Source organism: Pleurodeles waltl, chromosome 11 (assembly GCF_031143425.1).
Source record: "Pleurodeles waltl isolate 20211129_DDA chromosome 11, aPleWal1.hap1.20221129, whole genome shotgun sequence".
Classification (NCBI taxonomy): domain Eukaryota; kingdom Metazoa; phylum Chordata; class Amphibia; order Caudata; family Salamandridae; genus Pleurodeles; species Pleurodeles waltl.
In genome coordinates, this window is record NC_090450.1 from 5,692,181 (window position 1) to 5,714,917 (window position 22,737).

General features: G+C 47.0%; 1 protein-coding gene across 1 annotated transcript in view; it reads left to right on the forward strand.

The window, feature by feature from the left end:
- The first annotated feature begins 6,766 nt into the window (after positions 1–6,766).
- FGF12 (fibroblast growth factor 12) overlaps positions 6,767–22,737 on the forward strand; it is a 646,321-nt gene continuing 630,350 nt past the window's right edge. The window contains exon 1 of the mRNA XM_069212770.1: positions 6,767–7,078. Coding sequence (XP_069068871.1) covers positions 7,066–7,078 — 13 coding nt within the window. The 5' untranslated portion in view covers positions 6,767–7,065. The remainder of the gene's footprint in view (positions 7,079–22,737) is intronic.

The following is a 22,737-nucleotide window of genomic DNA, read 5'->3' on the forward strand; positions in this document are numbered from 1 at the left end:
GGAATGGAGTGTTCATTTAGGGCAGCCAGTCAAATGGAGTGAGGCTCATTCTTGAAGATGTGCAAACTATGTCATTTTTGATGGATCCATCTTTGTAAGAAAGTCAGTTGCACCTACTGAACAAACTTTCCCAATTGACTGGCATTCAGCATAGAGTGCGACTTTGTTAATAGTATTTTATTAGTGTATTAAAAAGGGGTGTGCAATATTTATATTTAACATTGCAAATTAAGGGGCATATTTACAAGAAAGTGGCGCATGTCGCATTGCGCCCTGGCCCACCTAACGACACCATGTTTGCAATGTATTTACAATACAGAGCACCATGGTGCTCATTAACACAATAGTCTCAACGTTGTTGATGTTATTGTGGCGCTTTGCTGCACAAGCGTCAAAACTCTCGACGCCAGTGCAGCAAAGTACAGGGAGGCCATTGGTTAAAATGGGTGCGTCATTTAACGCCTGCTCTTAGCAGGTGTTAAAAATGATGGAAAAAATGGCGCAGTGAAATGCTGTAAATTTCACTGCGCCATTGTTTGGGTTCTCCCTGCTTGGGAACGCCCATTGTATACGTTATGCCTGACACAGGCAAAATGTGGCACAAGGGGTTGCAAGCACAATGCAAACATTGCACCACTTTGTAAATATGGCATGGGGTGAAAGTCACATTAGCGCCACCTTAGTGTAAAGAAATAAAATGGCAGTATGGCGCCGCAGGTTGGTGCTAGGGGCTTGTAAATATACCGATTGGTGTTGGATTTAAGTTCGTCTGTACCTGTGAACATTTTTCAGCACACTGCAAGTGATTTTTCATGGCATGACAGATCATTTTCATTCTGCCCAAACCCAGCCACTATTAATAATGTTTGCCGAATTATTCCATGCAAGGTTAACTTTTGCAACATGGGCTGTCACAAAAGTCGCAATTTTCATTCCACTGGGTGGAAAGCATAAATGTTTGTCTTGTCTGAATTTCCAGTTCCTTTTTTGGAACATTACAATGGTTGGTAGACAATTTTGTGACTTGCTACAACAACTGTAGCAACACTTACAGGTTAAGGTTTATTACAGCAAAATATATTTAAAAAATATAAATACCAAACACATCCATTTATGGTACAATAACAAGGGCCCTGGAATTATGCGGCAGTGGAGCACTAAATTATGCAGTAGGGTTGATTAAATTATGCTGCAAGAAAAAAGCTAATTATGATGAATAATGTGGCACATTATACTACTAGTTCATTGTCTTGTAATTTTTACACATGTAACTACTGTGTGAGCAAAGATTCTCACTCATTAGTTCCAGTTTAACAACCAAATACTGGCAAAAGGAGCATAAAGCTGACTGGTTAATCTTTGCAAAGGGTCCTCCACTGCACACAAACACGTCTGACTGTTTTTTTTATAACTTTTGATCCGTTTGAGATAGAAACATTTTTTTGTTAAACTTTGAAGATTATGCACCAGACAATGAATTATGCGGCAAATGAAGCAAATCCATAATTATGTGACAAAAGGCAAGGCCACGGAATCGCATAATTGCAACAGCTGCCATTTCAGTGATCTGTAGAATATTTTAGTGAGGCGTTGTGAACATTTCGATATTCTCTCCCAGACAGCACTACAAACTCACATCTCTGGATTTTTTTTTAATTGCTCGTGTGAGGTATAAAGCACCTTGAGATTATTGAGTTTGCAGCATTTTTTTTAGGCGTTCACTCATTCAGTTACATTTCAGTCCTCAGTTTGGTGCCTGAAAAGAAACATTTTGTGTGTTTTTAAGCACCAATAATCCGGAATTGCTTTAGTCCGGTTAACAAAGGGATATACATATGTGTGGACATTACCCATTTTGCCAGGCTCAGTGCCCACCACAGTATCCTTGGAATATATATTTATACACAATTTAGGGGTGGCGGGGGGAGAGGGTTTAGCAAAATGACTGTACTACATTCGGTAACAAAGGGGAACGAGATCACTGATCCTATCGAAGGATATTGCGTGCAGTGTGAGGAATATTGCATCGCCCTTGCAGTGCGAAGTTCCTGAACGTGCGCCCCTCAGCCACATTTCATAACTAAGGCGCTGTTTGTGGCAAAATGAAGGCGCGGGACTGAGGTAACAATGCAGACCACACAAATGAGGGCGGCTGTGGTTCGAAGCTGTTATTTGTGGCACTTGTGTGTTTCAAACTGGAGAGCTGACACAAGGAAGCTAAATGCCAAATGACAGATTTGCGCTGTGTGTAATTATGTGCTTTTTTGCACAATTTCCCTCAAAGTTCGTGCAATTACGCAAGAGCAAATTACCCGAATTTTGCAGGCCCCTAGCCACGAAGCGGCATTTGAATGTTGTTTAGGCAGGACACGTGACCTGTTGTGAGTTGTGGTTAAAACGACCCTGAATGAAGGCGCCCCACAGTATCCTGAAGTCCGCTCATCCACATATAAAATGAAATACAAAGTTTAAACGTGAAACATAAAAAGGGGCACCGAGTTGCTCAGTTGTGAGGCCGCGGCACTCCCCAACTTTGAGACAGGAGGCGCTTTGCCCCCACGGACCAGTCTTTGCCTTTGGGGGGCTCCCTGGCCCTCAGCTTGTGGTGCTTTGGAGCGATCAGGTGCCCCCGTTGAGTGGAGAAAGGCGCGCACCCACACACAGGGCCATATTTATACTTTTCGACGCACAACTGCGCCAACGCAGTTGTGCGTCAAAAAATCTAATGCCATTCTGAAGCGCCATGCGGGCGCCGTATTTATTCAATGACGTTAGCTGGCGTTAGCCGGCGGAGCTGCCTGGTGTGCGTGAAAAAAAATGACGTACACCAGGCAGCGCCGGCGTAGGGGAATATGGAACTTGGGCACCAAAAAATGGGGCAAGTCAGGCTGAGGCAAAATTTTCGCCTCAACCCGATTTGCGCCATTTTTTTTATAACTCCCAACCCCCATTGAAATTACTCCTGTCTTAGCAAAGACAGGAGTCATGCCCCCTTGCCCAATGGCCATGCCCAGGGGACTTCTGTCCCCTGGGCATGGTCATTGGGCATAGTGGCATGTAGGGGGGCACCAATCAGGGCCCCCTACGCCACAAAAAAAAATAAAAAATGACTTACCTGAACTTACCTTATGTTCCCTGGGATGGGTCCCTCCATCCTTAGGCGTCCTCCTGGGGTGGGCAAGGGTGACAGGGGGGGTCTCTGGGGGCATGGGAGGGCACCTCTGGGCTCCTTCCGAGCCCACAGGTCCCTTAACGCCTGTCCTGACCAGGCGCTAAAAAACGACGCAAAAGCGGCTGGAGGTCATTTTTTTTGACCCGCCCACTCCCGGGTGTGATTTTTGCCCGGGAGTGTAAATACGGCGCACATGCCTCTGAGTAAATTTTTTAGACGGGAACGCCTACCTTGCATATCATTAATGCGAAGTAGGTGTCCACGCTAAAAAATGACGCAAACTCCATGGACTTTGGTGCTAGACGCGTCTAACGCCAAAGTATAAATATGGAGTTAGTTTTGCGTCGGAATTGCGTAAAAAAACGACGCAAATCCGGCGCAAACGGAGTATAAATATGCCCCACAGTGTCTGTCTCACACATACACTGTCTCTGTCTCACACACACACCCTGTCTCTCTCTCACACTCTCTCTCTCTCTCTCACACACACTGTGTCACACACACACTCTCACCCCATCTCTCGCACACATACACTCTCTCCCTCTCTCGCTCTCCCACATGCTGTCTCTCACACACACATACACACACACACACACTCTCCCTCTCTCACACACACTGTCTTTTGCACACACATACATACACACACCCTCTCTCTCTCACACACACACACACACACACATACACTCTCTCCCTCTCCTCTCTCTTTCTCACACACACACTGTCTCACACACACACACACGTTCTCTCTCTCTCTCTCTCTCTCTCTCTCACACACACACTGTGTCCCACACACACAGTCTCTCTCTCTCTCTCACACACACACACTGTGTCCCACACACACAGTCTATCTCTCTCACACACACACTGTCTCACACGCACACACTGTCTCTCTCTTACACACACATACTGTGTCTAACACACACACACACACTCTCTCTCGCCCCATCTCTCGCACACATACACTCTCTCCCTCTCCCTCTCTCGCTCTCCCACATGCTGTATCTCACACACACATACACATACTCTCCCTCTCTCTCACACAGTCTCTCTCACACACATACACAGATACTCTGTCTCACTCTCTCTCTCACACACACACATACACTCTCTCCCTCTCCTCTCTCTCTCTCTCTCACACACACACACTGTCTCACACACACACACACTATCTCTCTCACACACACACACACTGTGTCACACACACTCTCACCCCATCTCTCGCACACATACACTCTCTCCCTCTCTCGCTCTCCCACATGCTGTCTCTCACACACACACACACACTCTCCCTCTCTCACACACACTGTCTTTTGCACACACATACATACACACACCCTCTCCCTCTCTCTCTCTCTCTCTCTCTCACACACACACACACACACATACACTCTCTCCCTCTCCTCTCTCTCTCTCACACACACACTGTTCACACACACACACGCTCTCTCTCTCTCTCTCACACACACACACACACTGTGTCCCACACACACAGTCTCTCTCTCTCTCTCTCTCTCTCTCTCTCACACACACACACTGTGTCCCACACACACAGTCTGTCTCTCTCACACACACACACTGTCTCACACATACACACTGTCTCTCTCTTACACACACACACACACACACACACACTTTCTCTCGCCCCATCTCTCGCACACATACACTCTCTCCCTCTCCCTCTCTCGCTCTCCCACATGCTGTATCTCACACACACATACACATACTCTCCCTCTCTCTCACACAGCCTCTCACACACATACACACATACTCTGTCTCACTCTCTCTCTCAAACACACACATACACTCTCTCCCTCTCCTCTCTCTCTCTCTCACACACACACTGTCTCACACACACACTATCTCTCTCACACACATACTGTGTCTCACACACCCACACACTCTCTCTCACACACACGCACACACACTGTGTCTCACACACACACACACTGTCTCTCTCTCTCACACACACACACACACACACTTTGTCTCACACACACACTCACAAACTGTCTCTCTCTCTCTCACACACACACACACTCTCCCTCTCTCACACACACACACTGTCTCACACACACACACGCTGTCTCTCTCTCTCTCTCTCACACACACACACTGTGTCCCACACACACAGTCTCTCTCTCTCTCACACACACACACTGTGTCCTACACACACAGTCTGTCTCTCTCACACGCACACACTGTCTCTCTCTTACATACTGTGTCTCACACACACACACACACACACTCTCTCTCGCCCCATCTCTCGCACACATACACTCTCTCCCTCTCCCTCTCTCGCTCTCCCACATGCTGTATCTCACACACACATACACATACTCTCCCTCTCTCTCACACAGTCTCTCTCACACACATACACACATACTCTGTCTCACTCTCTCTCTCACACACACACATACACTCTCTCCCTCTCCTCTCTCTCTCTCTCTCTCACACACACACACTATCTCTCTCACACACACACATACTGTGTCTCACACACCCACGCACTCTCTCTCACACACACGCACACACACTGTCTCACACACACACACACACACTGTCTCTCTCTCTCACACACACACACACTGTGTCTCACACACACACACACACAAACTGTCTCTCTCTCTCACACACACACACACTCTCCCTCTCTCTGTCAAGCACGCAGACATCTCTCTCTCCCTCTCTCTCACACACACACACACTCTCTCCCTCTCTCTCCCTGTCTCACGCACGCAGACATCTCTCTCTCCCATACTCTCTCTCTATCTTACACACACACTCTCCGTCTCTCTCTCCCTCTCTCACGCACGCAGACATCTCTCTCCCTCCCTCCCTCTCACATACACACAGACACACTCCTTCTCTAACGCACGCAGACATATCTCTCTCTCCCATACACTCTCTCTCTCTCTCTCACACACACACACACTCTCTCTCCCTCTCTCTCTCCCTGTCTCACGCACGCAGACATCTCTCTCCCTCCCTCTCTCTCTCTCACACACACACATACACTCCCTCTCTCTCTCCCTGTGTCACGCACGCAGACATCTCTCTCTCTCCCATGATCTCTCTCTATCTCACACACACACACTCTCCCTCTCTCTCTCCCTCTCTCACGCACGCAGACATCTCTCTCCCTCCCTCCCTCTCACATACACACAGACACACTCCCTCTCTAATGCACGCAGACATCTCTCTCTCTCCCATGCTCTCTCTCTATCTCACACACACACACTCTCTCCCTCTCTCTCTCCCTGTCTCACGCACGCAGACATATCTCTCTCTCCCATACTCTCTCTCTCTCACACACACACACACACTCTCTCTCTCTCACGCACGCAGACCTCTTTCTCTCTCCAATACTCTCTCTCCCTCCCTTCCTCTCACACTCACACTCCCTCTCTCACGCACGCAGACATCTCCCTCTCTCACGCACGCAGACATCTCTCTCCATCCCTCCCTCCCTCTCACTTACACACACACACTCCCTCTCTCTGGCACGCAGACATCTCCCTCTCTCCCTCCCTCCCTCTCACACACAGCTCGTCGGCTCCAGGCCGGGTCTTGCCTCCACCCCCCGCTCCGCTCCGGGCTTTGCCTGCCCCGTCCCTCTCCAGGCTCAGGCTGGGCTCGCTCTCCATGGCAGGCAGATAGACTCAGGCTGCAGCACCAGCCCAGAGGACAGCTCCTGCACCAGGCCCGGGCCCCACAGCTGGCAGGCAGGGCCCCACTCACCTCTCCCCTCCCGGTGACTGCTGCCCTCCGGCCGGGACCCTCCCTCCTCCGCCCTCTCCACTCCAGGGACAGGGGCAGCCGGATTCGCATTTTTGCTGCAAGACGCACATTTCCTGCAAGTTCCTGCAACTTCCCGGCACTCCCAAAGGGCTACCATGGAGAGCAAAGGTAAGACGTGGGGGTCCGGCGGGGGGCGCACGGGCGGGGGGCACTGCAGTGCTGCGGGTGGGCTGGGATCGATGGGGGCGCTGACACTGCGCTGCGGCACTGGCAGCCGGCGGCAGAGCAGGCGGGCCGGACATGCAGTCAGTCACATATGCCAGGCATGTAGTCACATGTCAGACATGTAGTCGGTCACCTATGTCAGGCATGTAGTCAGTCACATATGTAAGGCATGTAGTCGGTCACGGCAGGTATTCGGTCACGGCAGGTATGTAGACTAAGTCATGTTTCAGACATGCAGAGTCAGCCATATGCTAGCCATGCAGAAGAAGTCATATATGACAGGCATGGAGAGTCAGTCACATGCTTTGCGAGGAATATGAGTTACTTGTCAGGCATGCAGGGTCAATCACATATGTCAGGCACACAATCTGTCATATGTCAGGGAAGCAGAACTAGCCACGTCACAAATGTGGAGTGAGTCCCACGTCAGGCATGCTGAGCCAGTCTCATGATAGGAATGAAGAGTCAGTCACACATTTTAGATATGTAGAGTCAGTCATATGTCAGGCATGCATTGCCAGTCATATGTCAGGCTTGTAGGGTTAATCATACGCCAGGCCGGAAGAGTCAGTTACACATGTCAGGCATGCATAGCCAGTCACAGAGAAGCAAGGAATGTCAGTCATATGTCAGGCATGTAGACTCAGTCACACTTGTGAGGTATGCATATCAGTATGTCACACATGTAGAGTCAATCTTTTGTCAGAAATGCAGTGAGTCACACATGTGAGGTATGCTGTGTCGGTCACACCAGAGGCATGTAGATTCAGTCATATACGTCAGAAATGCACTGTCAGTAATTTGTCAGGCATATAGAATCAATTTCAAGTCATTCATGCAGAGTCAGTTACATGTCAACAATGCAGATTCAGTCTCACATGTCTGGCATCCACAGTCAGATAGATTTCAGCCATGCACAGTGAATTATATGTCATGTATGCAGAGTCAGTCACATTTCAGGCATTTAGAGTCAGTCATTGGTGTCAGTTATGGAGAGTTAGGCACATGTCAGCCATGCATACCCATTCACATACCAGATATGACGAGTCAGTCACATTCCAAGCATGCAGTCGGACGTCAGCTGTGCATTGTGAATAACACGTCAGGTATCAAGAGTCAGTCACTTGCCAGCCACATGAATCAGTTAAAAGACAATCATACAGAGCAGAGTTAATCACTTAGTGGGTATCACCCATGCTGAGTCAGTCTCTTGGTGGGTGTCACTCATGCAGTCAGCCACTTGGTGGGTATCACTCATTCAGAGTCAGTCACTTTGTGGGTATCACCCATGCAGTCAGTCACTTGGTTGGGGGGTCACTCATACTGAGTCAGTCACTTGGTGGGTGACACTCATGCACTCAGTCACATGGTGGGTGCCACTCATGTAGAGTCGGGCACATGACAGCTCTGCCAGGTATACACCGTCAGTCATAGGAGAGCCCTGCTGAGTCACTGAAACGTCACTCATGCTGAACCACTTATAGGTCAGTCACATGCAAGCCACGCACAGCCACTCACACGCCAGGTTGGGTGTGCAGCACTGCTATGGAGGTGCCGGTCACATAGCCCGGACAGTATTTTGGCTGTGGGATTGTCGGTACGTGCCATGTAGCGCCTGGCATGTGCCTTCAGCCTTCCCGAATGTGGAGGCCTGCATCCCCCATTTCATGACCGGCCCCTTAAGGCGGTGCCAGGCGCTGCCCAGCTCAGCAATGCCAGGCCCTACCCACCCCAGGAATGCCAGGCAATACCCACCCCAGCAATGCCAGGCTCTGCCCACCTCAGCACTGCCAGGCGATGCCCACCTCAGCACTGCCAGGCATTATCCACCTCAGCAATGCCAGGCGCTACCCAGCTCAGCAATGCCAGGCCCTACCCACCCCAGGAATGCCAGGCAATACCCACCCCAGAGATGCCAGGCAATACCCACCTTAGCAATACCAGGCAATACCCACCTCAGCAATGCCAGGCTCTGCTCACCTCAGCACTGCCAGACAGTATCCACCTCAACACTGCCAGGCGCTACCCACCTCAGCATTGCCAGGCGCCGCCCATCCCAGCCCTGGCATGCCAGGGCTTTGAGAAGGGACGCCCTGCCCTCCTGCTCCTCAGATTGGCAGCCCAGGCATGTGCATAGGCCATGTCCGTGGGCGCAAGGCCCTGACGCAGACCCCACTGACATCCCAATGCCTGCATATGTGCACGCGGGGGCTTCGAAGCGCTGCAGTATAGACGTGCACTCGATGCGACATTTCGTGGAGTCGCGATGTGTGTTAATACCCGGGACATGGCCTTAGGGCGGCGGCGTTTGTGCGCGTGTTTTCAGTACACGGCGGTACCCCGGGCGCGGTTCCTTTTCTTTTTAAAAGATTGTGCGGGATTTGGTTCAAAATAGTGCATGTTGGGGTACGGCTTAGGCCTTACACAAGCTCTCTGCGCCCCCCATTGCGCCCCCACCCGAAGGAGCTTCGCGGGGCGCAGTCCGCAGTCGCCTTGAGTGTTTATAACTAAGGACTTCAGCTCGAAAATCAACATTACCTGTCCATTTCCTGCCATTTTTGGTGCAATATTTCGAGTGCAATAAAATAACTTCATATAATGCGAACCCGGCATTGGAATCCAGAAGTAAATACTTTAATACATTATTTTTGTTTATCCGGGTGTGTGTGTGTATATATATATATATATAGAGAGAGAGTGTTTACCTTCTGAATAACCCACAGTCAGGCTTTGGGGATGCTTCTAAGGTCTCCCAAATGTGGATGGTGGATGATGCGGGGAACGAGAGAGAAGGGGCTTAAGTGATCTGCTGAGAATCACAGAGATCAAGTGGAGGAGCCGGGATTCATTGTCAGGTCTCCAAGTTGCAGTAGAGCCTCTCGACACCACCTCAGATGAATTAAGAGAGACAGGGACGTGAGCCATCCGGCCTGTTCACCCCCAACAAACACATCTCACACATCACTGCAATCATGGTCGCAGCACAGGATACAGGACTTCCTTCCTGAAAAATACTCAAACTGCTGCTGCAAACCCTGCTGAGACCCCTGACTAATAGCAGAAGCCCTGTCCTGCCTCCTCCTCCCATACCTGACTGCCCCCCCCCCTCTGGCCAGGAACCCTGGACCGAGGAGCCTCGTCCTAGCCGTTGACTTTGAAGACCTTGGTGTTTGCAGCCATAGGAACTCCCTCAGCCGCTGCTGGTCACTCGCCAGATCAGGGGCCCCCTTCTAGGAACTCACCCCTGTGCCCTGGGCGTGTGCATCTTGGGGACCCTTGGCATTGGAGGAGGGGCTACAGTCTCTTGTGCAGCCCCTTCTGTAATCCTTATTGCACCAGTGCTAAACGTGCACCATCTGATCTCATTGGGGAGTCCCCTCCTGTGCATGGGGGCGTGGCCCACGGAAATGAAGGAATCCATGGGGGCGTGGCCCACGGAAATGAAGGAATCCATGGGGGCGTGGCCCACAGAAATGAAGGAATCCTTTGCCTTTGCGCCTGTGCCGTATTACAGCTTTGGGATCAGATGAAACAAGGCTGTCAGGAGGTGCGCTACCGTGCTGTATAGAGAGAGGTGGCGCTCAAGCAGAGCGCCCTTAGCAGGTGCCCGCTGATACGGAACAAATGAGATGTAAGGGACCCCCAGCCACCTCTCTTCCAGGGGGTGCAGTCACTCAATGCTCCCACTTGCATGGGCACCTCTGCCCCCTTTTAAATGCACCATGAAAGGCAGACCGGAGGCTTCAAACAATCGGACCACCTTTCACTGTCGCACGGTTCTCAGTGCAGCCAGATGTTCACACGTGCACTGGGAATAGTGCCACTTGATGTGACGTGGGCACTGTCTGGCTGCACCCAGGTCACAGGCTTATGTGCTCCACCGCACCGAGCGGGACAGACCATCGTATCCAACACCCACGCCCAGCAGTGGCTCGATTACATGCCCGTCAACTGTCGTCACTCTCACGTGACCCCGTAATACAGTCCCCAACACGTCAAACTCGACCCTGCTCTGACGATTCAAATAAGCAACAACGTTTCATTTTAAAATATCCGCCAAAGGAAATTACATTTTTTCTATGAAAAATAAACCACAATCTCTAGATGCTCCCCTTGTCCAAGAAAACATCTCTGATTGGAAGCTCTGGTATTTCTGAAGTTAAAAGGAAAAAATATGAGGAATGTTTTTAACAGAAGATTAAGATTTTATCATCCAGTAACCAAAATAACTCTACATGTAGGTACCTTGACAATATATAGCTTCACGGTGCAAAGATATGTATTTAAAAATAATTACAAATAATTAATCTACACTTAATTGTAGATTCACACCATCTCGACATAGTGGAAGTCAATATTTTGGGCACAATATTTTGTTTGATTGATATTTTCGTCTTTGATATTCTGACATGCAACCCCTGAAGAAGACGTGACAAACAAACTCTATACCCGTCCGTAGCCAGAAAGCCACCATCTTGATGCATGCCCTTAGCTGTGCACAGATCCCTGATGCGATCCGACCAGAGCGAAGACCTCTAGCCGCCTGCACGGCAAGGCCCAGCCTTGGGAATCGAAACATTCATAGTGTTTCCCAACTTCACGCAACTGGTCAAGGTGTCCTTCCTGAGTCACATGGCTCTTATGGATGGTTGTAAAGACTGAACCTTGATGTAAAACTATGGGGTGCTCAAGTTGTTAGAGGGATGTAAGCCCATCGTTTGGGAGTTTGTGTAACCAAAGTGTTGTCCAGTGATTATTTTATTTTTTGGGGATCTTATATGTATCTAATGCTGTCCATGGACCTGCCTATACTGGGATTCATTCCTCAGGAGTGATCTGTTGGCCACCCTCACCTTGCGTCACCAAATCGTTAGGAGAAGAAAATGCCAACTTTCTAAAGTGGCATTCTCAGAATTTTTACTTAAAATCTGACTTTACCATTGAAGCAGAGTCTGAAGCACAATTCTTTAGAGATCAAACTTGATTTTCTTACCTGCTCTCAATTGAAATTATGATTTAATAAATGTAATAAGTTCTTCTGTGACAGAGGTAGGCCTTGCAGTAATAAACAATGAATTTAAGAGCTTTTACTACAGGACAGGTAAAAGTTAAAAGTACATCTCCAACTTTTTAAATACATTGAACTCTGGGGCAGGGGAGAGAGGGGAAAAGCAGTGAAACCAAGGGAAGTCACTACAAAACAGGAGATAAAGCAAAGAGCAGACAGGAACAAGAGCGATGCAGCAGCACTGGGAGAGCTGGACCTGGGACCTGCTCAATGGTGTCCCACTGTGGCCTCCATTAAAGGAGGTCCTGGAAGGAGGGAAAGGCCCAGGGAGGTGGTGGGCAGGTAAAGGCTGGGATACAACATATCTCTTCCCATTGTCTGCAGAGTGCATTGTATTATTTAGAAAGTTGCACTCTGCCCTGTTGGCTGTTTAGGGACAACCTTAAGGGGTCTTACATGAAGTAAAGAGTATGTTTTATCTCTGGGAAATGGTTTACTTTGCCAGGAAGAATTTGTAGTTTAACATTGTACACACAGGTTGCACTGGCAGGCCTCAGACATGTTTAAAAGGCTTCTTATGTGGTTGGCACAATCAGTGCTGCAGACCCACTAGTCGCATTTAATTCACAAGCCTTGTGTACATGTAGTATCAGCTAACTAGAGACTTCCAGGTAAATTAAATGTGTCGATTTGGTGTAAGCCAATTTTATCATTTTGGAAGGAGAGAGCCCAGGCACTTTAGCACTGTTTGGCAGTAGTAAAGTGTGCAGAATCCACAAAACCAACAAAACAGGTTCAGAAATCAGGAAGGTGAAGACAAGGAGACTGGTGATGGCCCTGTAGGGAGGGGTAAGCCCAACAATGTGTGTATACTTATAATGCACCATTTCTAAGACAAGGATGCTTGAAAAGAAGTGACTCTGTTTGAATGTGATGACCACAGGGTTATTAAATGCAAATGATTTAAAAGGGGTAGACACACTTCAATGGGTTTTCATTGTGACAAAATTATCGTTTTTGTTTTAACTTGTATAGTGATAGCAAATTTGACAATTTACCAATAATTTGTTTAATATTGCTAATTGTGAATCCATACTAAGAAAAATATAAAAGGTTTATATCATGTGATAACAGACTTCAATATAAGAGTGCCCTCTAGACTGCCCAGGGGGGAAAGGGGATTTTTGACCTTGCTCAAAGGTGTGAGCCTGCCAGCCCACAGGCATGCCCAAGGGTGATGTGGGGCATTTCCTGAAAGGGGCAGAGGATGTATTTCTCCTTGTCCAGGGCTGATGGGATATTTAGGTGGCTAGGTATTTTCCATCCCACAGTTTACCCAGGGGCAGGGGATATCTGCAAGCACTTCTACCTTGTCCAAGGTCAAGAGTCTTATGTGACCCTTAATCACCATAGAGTAGGGTTGGGGGGCTTTCTTGACACCCCAACCTTGCTGAAGAGCATTGGGATTTGTTGTCCCCGCTTCTTACCTAAGTGTTACAGGGGAATCATACCTGCAATACAAACATGCTTGTGCTGCTGCCTGGGTGACATGGTCATCATTGCAGGGGCAGCACCAGCCCATCCAGCATGCAACGCTTCTCCGTGACCACCAGATGTGCAACATGTGTATCTGTGCATTTGTATCACGTATGTGCCAGTATGTTTGTGCCACCTGCTTCTGTTTGTTTTTTTGTGTGTATTGTGCTTGTGTTTGCTTGTGCATGTTTCATTTTAATTGATGATATTATGAGAGTCAACAGTCAGCCTTCTCGCCTTGTTGCTTCCACAATGGATCTGCTGAGATTTCAGATATCTATCCCTGGGTGGTGGCTTCACTGGAATGCTTCTCTCATCCAGATATGGTACAGGAGATTCTTTCCCAGTAGGAACCCCCTGAGTATCCTATGGACAGGGAGCAGTCTGTCCACCACTTCCAGCCACCTGTGTTCATCTTCCATCTCTTGTCTCTAAGGATGTACTAACTAAAAACTGGAATTCAATTATCCAATCAAGTTGGGAACAACTAAGATAACTTCACAGTGAATGTGAAAGGGTGACAGTGTGTTAACTACTGCAGTGAGGCAGCCCTTTGTGTTACTCTGGTTCCCGGTGGTATCGTGACTAAGCCTGGGCGGAAATCGCAGAGTTTCACTCCACAGAATTCCGTGGCGTTAGAGAAACATGGAGTGAGATTTTGCGCTGTTCAGTGAAATGGCAGAATCTGGCTTGTCGCGCTGCTTGCCCTGACTGTTAGCGCCGGATGTTTCTTCAGGGCTGTAAAATCAGCGCGAAGGGCACCATGCGGCTCGCCAGAGGGTGCTGATTCTTTCTGACGCTTGAGTACATTTTTCACAAAAACAGTAGCTTTTCCAATGCGAACGCTCGCAACCCTTCCACGGCTGCCCACAATGAGAAATGTTACTGGGAGGCGTTCTCGCGCCTGAAAATCATGCTAGGGGATGCAAATTCTTGCGCAATGCTTACCAAAGTAATGTTGGTGAGCCATCCTCGAAAAAAAACTCTGCCACACAGCAGCTGGAGTAGTTTTGCTGTAACTCTGTGCTCCAAGCAGAGTGTGGAGTTGGCAAAACTCTGCAAACTCCGCCCGCGGAAGAGAATTTTTCACCCACCTCTGAACAAGACTTGTGAAGGAAGACGAGAACAAGGTGTGACATCAGACCGCTGTTTGGGTGCTCATTGGCTATTCAGTTCTAGCCCTTTCATTCTTCCTCGGTGACTCATCTGATATCTCTGGTGCAAGTTCTAGATCTTTACTGTTGCTTTCTTCGGTGATTGCAGGTGTTTTGTCCTCCATCCCGACTGATGTCAGTGATGATCTTTCATGGTATCCTTGGTTCATGGTCTGCATACTTACTGTTGCTTCTTTGGTGATTGCAGGTCTTTTTGTCCTCCATCCCGACCGATGTCAGTGATGATCTTTCATGGTATCCTTGGTTCATGGTCTGCATACTTACTGTTGCTTCTTTGGTGATTGCAGGTCTTTTGTCCTCCATCCTTATTGATGTCAGTGATGATCTTTCATGGTATCCTTGGTTCATGGTCTGCATACTTACTGTTGCTTTCTTTGGTGATTACAGGTCTATTGTCCTCCATCCCTATTGATGTCAGTGATGATCTTTCATGGTATCCTTGGTTCATGGTCTGCATACTCACTGTTGCTTTCTTTGGTGATTGCTGGTCATTTTGCCTCCATCCCTTTTGACACTGGTGTTGATGTCTCATATTATCTCTCTCATTGACTTGTCTCATTGATTGATTTGATTTAAAATTTGTTCAGCGCCACAAACTCCTATAGGCGTCAAGGCGCTACAGTTACAGAAGCCCACACAATCCAGCAATACAAGGCCAAATAGAGAGCAGCCTATACTGTATTCAGCCAGGTCTTTAATGCCTTTCTGAAGAGCAAGTGTCCTTTGATAGAAGTCAGAGAATGGGGGAGCAAGCTGAATTATATCATAAATAATTAAAAAATAATAAATTAGCTGAATTAATTTTGTTGGCACAGTATAATGATTTTTCCTCTTTGAGAGATACTTTATGTTCTCTAATCGTACTCCTATGAATGGCTCTTTCCTGCACCTCGTAGGACTTCCTCCATACTGGTCCTGCCGGTGGCCGGCCTGCCCAGCAGCTCTCAGACTCTCATTAAACCAGGGGGCAGTGAGGGAGTTCATCCTATGTTTAATCTCATCAATGGGGGCTACTGAGTCGGCCGCCTTTCCCAGCCAGTTGCAAAGGCCTCTGCACTTTTATCAGGGGCAAATTATCTAAAGCATCAGCAAAGGCTTCTGCAGACAGACACCCCCTTCCAGGGTCTCCTGCAGCCTTGGCATTGCATGAAAGGTGATTCATATTTGAAAGGGGGAAGTGTCAGAGCAAAAGACATAGCTCCATGGTCTGACCAACTAAGAGAGGCTCAGACTGGCATGCAATCCAGGGATAATTCGTAAACATGCCATCTGGCGTGTGTCCTGCGTCATGGGTCGTGCCAAAACCAACGGCCAGAGCCCCACATTACTAAGGGTCTCCTTAAATGCCACAGTGTCTTTGTTAGCATTATCTTCAAGGGAAAACTTAAAAGCACCTAAAATGGTCAGCCCACTCTTTACCATGTAGGGCTCTATAAGAGCCACAATCTCATCGATGAAAGTAGTTCATAGTCAAGGGGCCTATAGACCAGCATCCCTGCAAACGAGCCAGTCTCAGACGTTTTCTTGGTATTTGCAAAGTGTGCTGAAGCCCTCTGGGTATAGCTGCTCTACACAAACTCAAAGCTAAAACAAAATGGCGCACACGTGTGTTTGTTGAACCGATGGCTGCCTCAGCATGACTGATCCTGTGTGTGTATAACATAAGCCCTGGGGGTCCAAGAACAGGCAAAAGTGGCTGGTGTAGTGGGTTCAAGCACGGTTGTGTCCAGCCCCAGGGAATGAAGAAGAATCCATGGTGAGAATCTCTTTCTCCTAGCAGCAGAAGCAGCAGCAGTAGTAGCAGAAACAGTAGTGCAATAACTAAAGCAGCATTGATGCAGAAGTTGCATAAGTAGAAGCAATAGAAGCATTAACTGGAGATGAAGAAAGGTTAACAGCAACAGCAACAACTGCAACCCACCAGCAGCGGGAACAGGAGCAGTAAGAAAGACAGGTGTAGCAGCAAAAGTATCAGAAGCAATAGTACCAGCAGCAGCAGCAGCTATGCAGCAGTTGCATAAGTAGAAACTGTAGAAGCATTAACTGGAGATGCAGAAGGGTAAACAGCAACAGCAACAACTGCAACACACCAGCAGCGGGAACGGGAGCAGGAAGAAAGACAGGAGTAGCAGCAAAAGTATCAGAAGCAACAGTACCAGCAGCAGCAGCTATGCAGCAGTTGCATAAGTATAGAAAACAGTATGAGCAGCAGATGAAGTAGCAGGGTTTTCAGCAACAGCAGCAGCTGCATCAATGCAGCAGCATGCAGAGGAATAGGAGCAGCAGCACAGGCAGGAGTAGCAGCAATAGTAGCACCAGCAGCGCAGACGTTGCATAAACATAACAAACAGCAGATGAAGTAGCAGGGTTTTCAGCAACCAGAGCAGCTGCATCAAATCCTTGACAGTAGTGCTTTACATTTCTTGAGACCCGCACGGGTGAGTAGCGCGCTTTATAAATGTTAATGATTTGATTTGATTTGAAATCAGCAGCAAGCAGCGGTATAGGAGCATCAGCACAGGCAGGAGTAGCAGCAATAGCAGAGCAGCTGCTACACAGCATCTGCATAAATATAAGAAACAACCAGCACAAAAGCCAGCACTGCCTACTGCACAGGTGGTAACTCACTGTGTTAACGAGCTTCTCACAGGAGGCGGGGTGCTGTTCAGAGTACTCGGTTCGATGTCTGGTAGCCATAATCCTCGCACCTCAAACTTTAGAGGTATGCACAGGTTTCCAAGCACCGCCACATCACATCAGTGTGACATTGAAAGATTACTGTAGAAGTATCACCATCACACATGTCTGTGAAGCCACAGGATAACCCCACAAATGACAGTCTGGAAATGTAAAGCACTACTGTCATGCCACAATCCCCATTCCCCAGTCTGTAAAGCACCATTGCCATGTCATAATCCACATCGCCTCAGTATGGAAAGCACCATTGCCATGTCATAATCCACATTACCCCAGTATGGAAAGCACCATTGCCATGTCATAATCCACATCGCCTCAGTATGGAAAGCACCATTGCGTTGTCATAATCCACCTCGCCTCAGTATGGAAAGCACCATTGCCATGTCATAAATCCACATCGCCCCAGTATGGAAAGCACCATTGCCATGTCATAATCCACATCGCCCCAGTATGGAAAGCACCATTGCCATGAAAGATTTCATATGAACCCAGGACTTAAACAGCATTTTTATGCAAGAATTATATTGCCCGAGTGGGTAAAGCACTATAGTTATACCACAAAATATGATTATATGTTTTTTTTTGCGTGTTACCACCCATTCCAATGTTTTGTTTATCACGCCTACAGCCCAAACCGCTGATTGGGTTTGCATCAAGCTTGGGAGGAAAGTGTGTTAATTGTTTTTGTTAAAACCTATTCAGCAGTTTTTGTGCATTAATTATTTTAAAAAGTTGCCAAATTTAGTTTACATGGTTAACACTTTTTGTATATCTGTGCCATTTAAAATTGTAATTCAGAAAATTGTGAATCACAATTAAGTTTCTCTTAGATATGATTGACAGATGAACAAACTTTATTTGTTTCTGCCATCTTAAAAATAAGCATTTTTGAAAAACAAATCATAATTTTTACACTGTACAAAACAAATTCCACAGCACTGGGGAAGCATTAGGAGAGATCTGAGCTATGGGAAATCACATTAATAAACTGAAAAAAATGTTTAAGATTAGATGGTAAAATGAATTTGCAATGGTAAAATTACATTTTTAAGAGAGATTTTACCCCTCTGGAAAAAGGCACCTTTAAGTGTAGAAAATTGTGATTTTCATGATAATCACATATTTTTCACAAACAAAAATACAAAAATGTATTGTATTTAGAACAAAATGATTATAGGATAGGAACCTGTGTTGCACATAGCAAAGGATGTGCAGTGGGGGTTGTCTGTCTGTGGAGTTTTGGGCCCAGCCCTCTTGTGCACGCCTGTAAGTCAAGGTTTTTAACACAGTTCAGCATAATTGACAGGAAAAACACCTTTTAGTTCCTCACAGATTGCATGTAACAGTTACTTTACACTGGGAAGGCCTCTCGGCTCATAAGGTGTCTCTTGTGATTTTACCTTCCTCCACAAATGTAACCCCTTGCGTCCTGGTTTTGGCAAATACCTTTTGTTAAAGCCAATACACATTGAAACGTGCCGTGGCATACCCCAGATCTATGGAGTATAATTTGCTATTTATTACCATTGTTGAGAGAGACAAGGGGCGCTGCGATTCACCTGAGGGTTGTGAGTAATGGTCCTTCCACACGCTCAGCACGGGTGATAAATAGAATATTACACTCTGCACATCTGTTCATGCTACACACATATGTAGCCAAGTTACATACAGTAAATCTATCCTTACGGTCCCAATATTGTTATTGTAGCTATTTTGGCCACAATATTTTGTTAGGATTATATTTAATGTCAATATTCTGTTTATAAACCAAATTTCAACTTATTTTACTGACTGCTGTGCTCCACAGGGCACTATTTCCGCTCTTTCTAAATAATCCGCAAACTCTTTTTAAACTTTAAATCCCACCATATTTTGACCAATGGTGCTCGTTTAAAGTGAGTCTGCCAGTGACGTCATAAGACTCTGGAAGTGATCACATTCTGTCCTAAATCCCAGGCTTTATTCCATCAGAATGTCACTGATTCCCAGAGGGGCACTGTTAGAAATAGGGGGTCTTTGGTTGGCAGTCAGGTTATCCCCTGTCCAAGCAAGGACCTTCACTTCAGTCAGGGTAAAGGAGAAACACCCTTAGTTAACCCCCGCTCACCCCCTTGGCACGAGCAGGCAGGCTTAACTTCAGAAGCAATGTGTAAAGTATTTGTACCAACACAAACAGTAACTCAGTGAAAACAATACAAAATGACACAACAAGGTTTAGAAAAATAGGTAACATTTATCTAAACAAAACAAGACCAAAATGACAAAAATCCAACATACACAAGTCAAGTTATGAATTTTCAAAGAATAAAAGTCTTAATCCTTAGAAAACAGTGAGAATGCTGTTATATCACAAAAGTACCTGGGTAGCAACAAAATAAAGCCGCACGGGCGGTGCGTCGAAAAAGACCAGCGATACGCTTATTTCTCACTTGCAAGAGAGACCGTGCATTGTTCCTCCTCCTATCGGGTCAGCGTGAGTCAGTTCTCCTCTCCTGCAAGAGAGCGAGGCGTCGATCCGGACAGGCCCCTCGGGTCCGGGCAGGCTTTGCATTCAATTTCCTTGCACAGCGATGTTGCGTTGAAAATTCGGTCACACGGTATCACAAAACCGTGCTGTGTGGGGTTTGCGTCATTATCAGCCTCCATTAGCGGGAGTTGGGCATAGTTTCTCCAGTTGTGTTGCGTCGATCTTCCAGCAGCGATGTAGGTGGAGCATTGATTTTAGCCACGTCACAGAAGGTGCATTGGAAATTTCCCTGCACGGCGATCTGTGCTTTGGATTTTCAGCTCTTGCTGCCAACTTCACCTTTCAAGGGCCCAGGAACTGGATGGGGAACCACTTGGCAGGGCAGGAGTCTCAGCAGAGAGTCCAGGTGCTGGGAGGGGAAGTCTTTGATGGCCCTGAGACTTCAACAACAGGAGGCAAGCTCGGGTCAAGCCCGTGGAAAGTTTTCTCAAGCAGGAATGCACAACAAAGTCCAGTCTTTGTCCCCTTTTATAGGCAGAAGCAGCAACTGCAGGATAGCCCAACAAAGCACAGTTACAGACAGGGGCAGCACTTCTCCTCAGCTCTTCAGCTATTCTTCTTGGGAGAGGTTCCTCTTGATTCCAGAAGTGATCTAATATTCAGGGGTTTTGGGTGCCCTTCTTATACCCCTATCTACATTTGAAGTAGGCCTACTTCAAAGAGAAGTCTCTCTTGTATTCAAGATCCTGCCTTACCCAGGATAGGCCCCAGACACACACCAGGATGTTGGAGACTGCATTGTGTGAGGGCAGGCACAGCCCTTTCAGGTGTGAGTGACCACTCCTCCCCTCCCTCCAGCACAGATGGCTAATCAAGATATGCAGGCTACACCCCAGTCCCCTTTGTGTCACTGTCTAGAGAGAGGTGCAAACAGCCCAACTGTCAAACTGACCCAGACAGGGAATCCACTAACAAGAAGAGACACAGAATGGTTTAAGCAAGAAAATGCCTACTTTCTAAAAGTGGTATTTTCAAACACACAAAGATGTATTTTTAAATTGTGAGTTCAGAGACCCTAAACTACATATTTCTACTTGCTCCCAAAGAGAATCTGCGCTTTAACAATATTTAAAGGCAGCCCCCATGCTAACCTATGAGAAAGATAGGCCTTGCAACAGTGAAAACTGAATTTGGCAGTATTTCACTGTCAGGACATGTAAAACACATGAGTACATGTCCCACCTTTAACATACACAGCACCCTGCCAATGGGGCTACCTAGGTCTTACCTTAGGGGTGCCTTACATGTATAAAAAAGGAAGCTTTAGGCCTGGCAAGTGGGTACACTTGCCAAGTTGAGTTGGCAATTTAAAACTGCACACACGGACACTGCAGTGGCAGTTCTGAGCCATGTCTACAGGGCTACTTATGTGGGTGGCACAACCAGTGCTGCAGGCCCACTAGTAGCATTTGATTTACAGACCATGGACACCTCTAGTGCACTGTACCAGGGACTTAGTAGTAAATCAAATATGCCAATCATGAAAAGTTAATTACACATACAGTTTACATAGGAGCACTTGCACTTTAACTCTGGATAGCAGTGGTAAAGTGCCCAGTGTAACAAAAACAGCAAAAACAGAGTCCAGTAGACATCAACAACCTGTGAAACAGGCAAAAAGTAGATGATGGTGCTAAACTAGTAATAATTAGGTGCAACCAATGTCCAGACAGTGTTAACAAGTGTAAACATTACAAATAATAAACCAATGATATCACAGAATGGGCTGCATTATGCCACATAATTTGCCTTTTCTTGCTGCAAAATTTACTCAACACTGCCTCATAATTTTTCCCTCCCTTGCCTAATAATTCCAGTGGCCCTGCCTATGGTGGAGGTGAATATCACAAGTTATAACCATTTAAACTGAGTATGATTTTTATAATTTCCAGCGCTGAGGAAGTCATTGGCAATGGATAAAATGATGAAACTCGTGAATAACGTAGTTATCAAGTTTACAAAATTTGTGACGACTACACTGTTCTTTCTGAGAGTGCTTGAAGGTGCGGTTGAAACAATTCAAATGTCTTCCTATTTGGGTTTCAACTGGGTAGCTTCCCCTTCTCCTAGCACCTGTCTGTGGAATGCAAGGATATTGGACACTGGGTTACTTGGGAAGACAGCGGGGCCAACACCATGTAGCATTAGTAAGATAAAATGTTTAGATGTAGGAGAAGAGGGAGGAACCATCCAATGTTCAGGAGGAAAGAGAAAGAGTGGCGTAAACAAAGAGTAGATGTGGAGGGAGAAAAGGCTGGACAGCGAGATAATTGTGTCTAAAATCTATACGCACTTCGTAGGATGTCCTGTTGTGGAGATCCATCATTTCTGGAAACTCAGATGTGTCTGACAAACCTGACGCAGTTTGTGCTCTGCTTCGACCTTCTCTTCATAATGTCTAATTTTAGGGACAACATACTAGGAGACCCTTGTTCTTGATCCATCACTTTGGAAATACCTTTTGGTCCAAATAAAGTTGAGGTGAAAGTCAATTTCAAAACAGGTCTATGCTCCCAATTTTACCAAATTCCCAGTTTCGGATAAACCACCCGGGTAAAGATATTCTAGGAAATAATCAAGCACATTCTTTGGATCCTTGTATGCACAGCCCTGGGTTTCTTAGGGAATCTGGACTGCTTCTGAAGGATAGCTATCATTA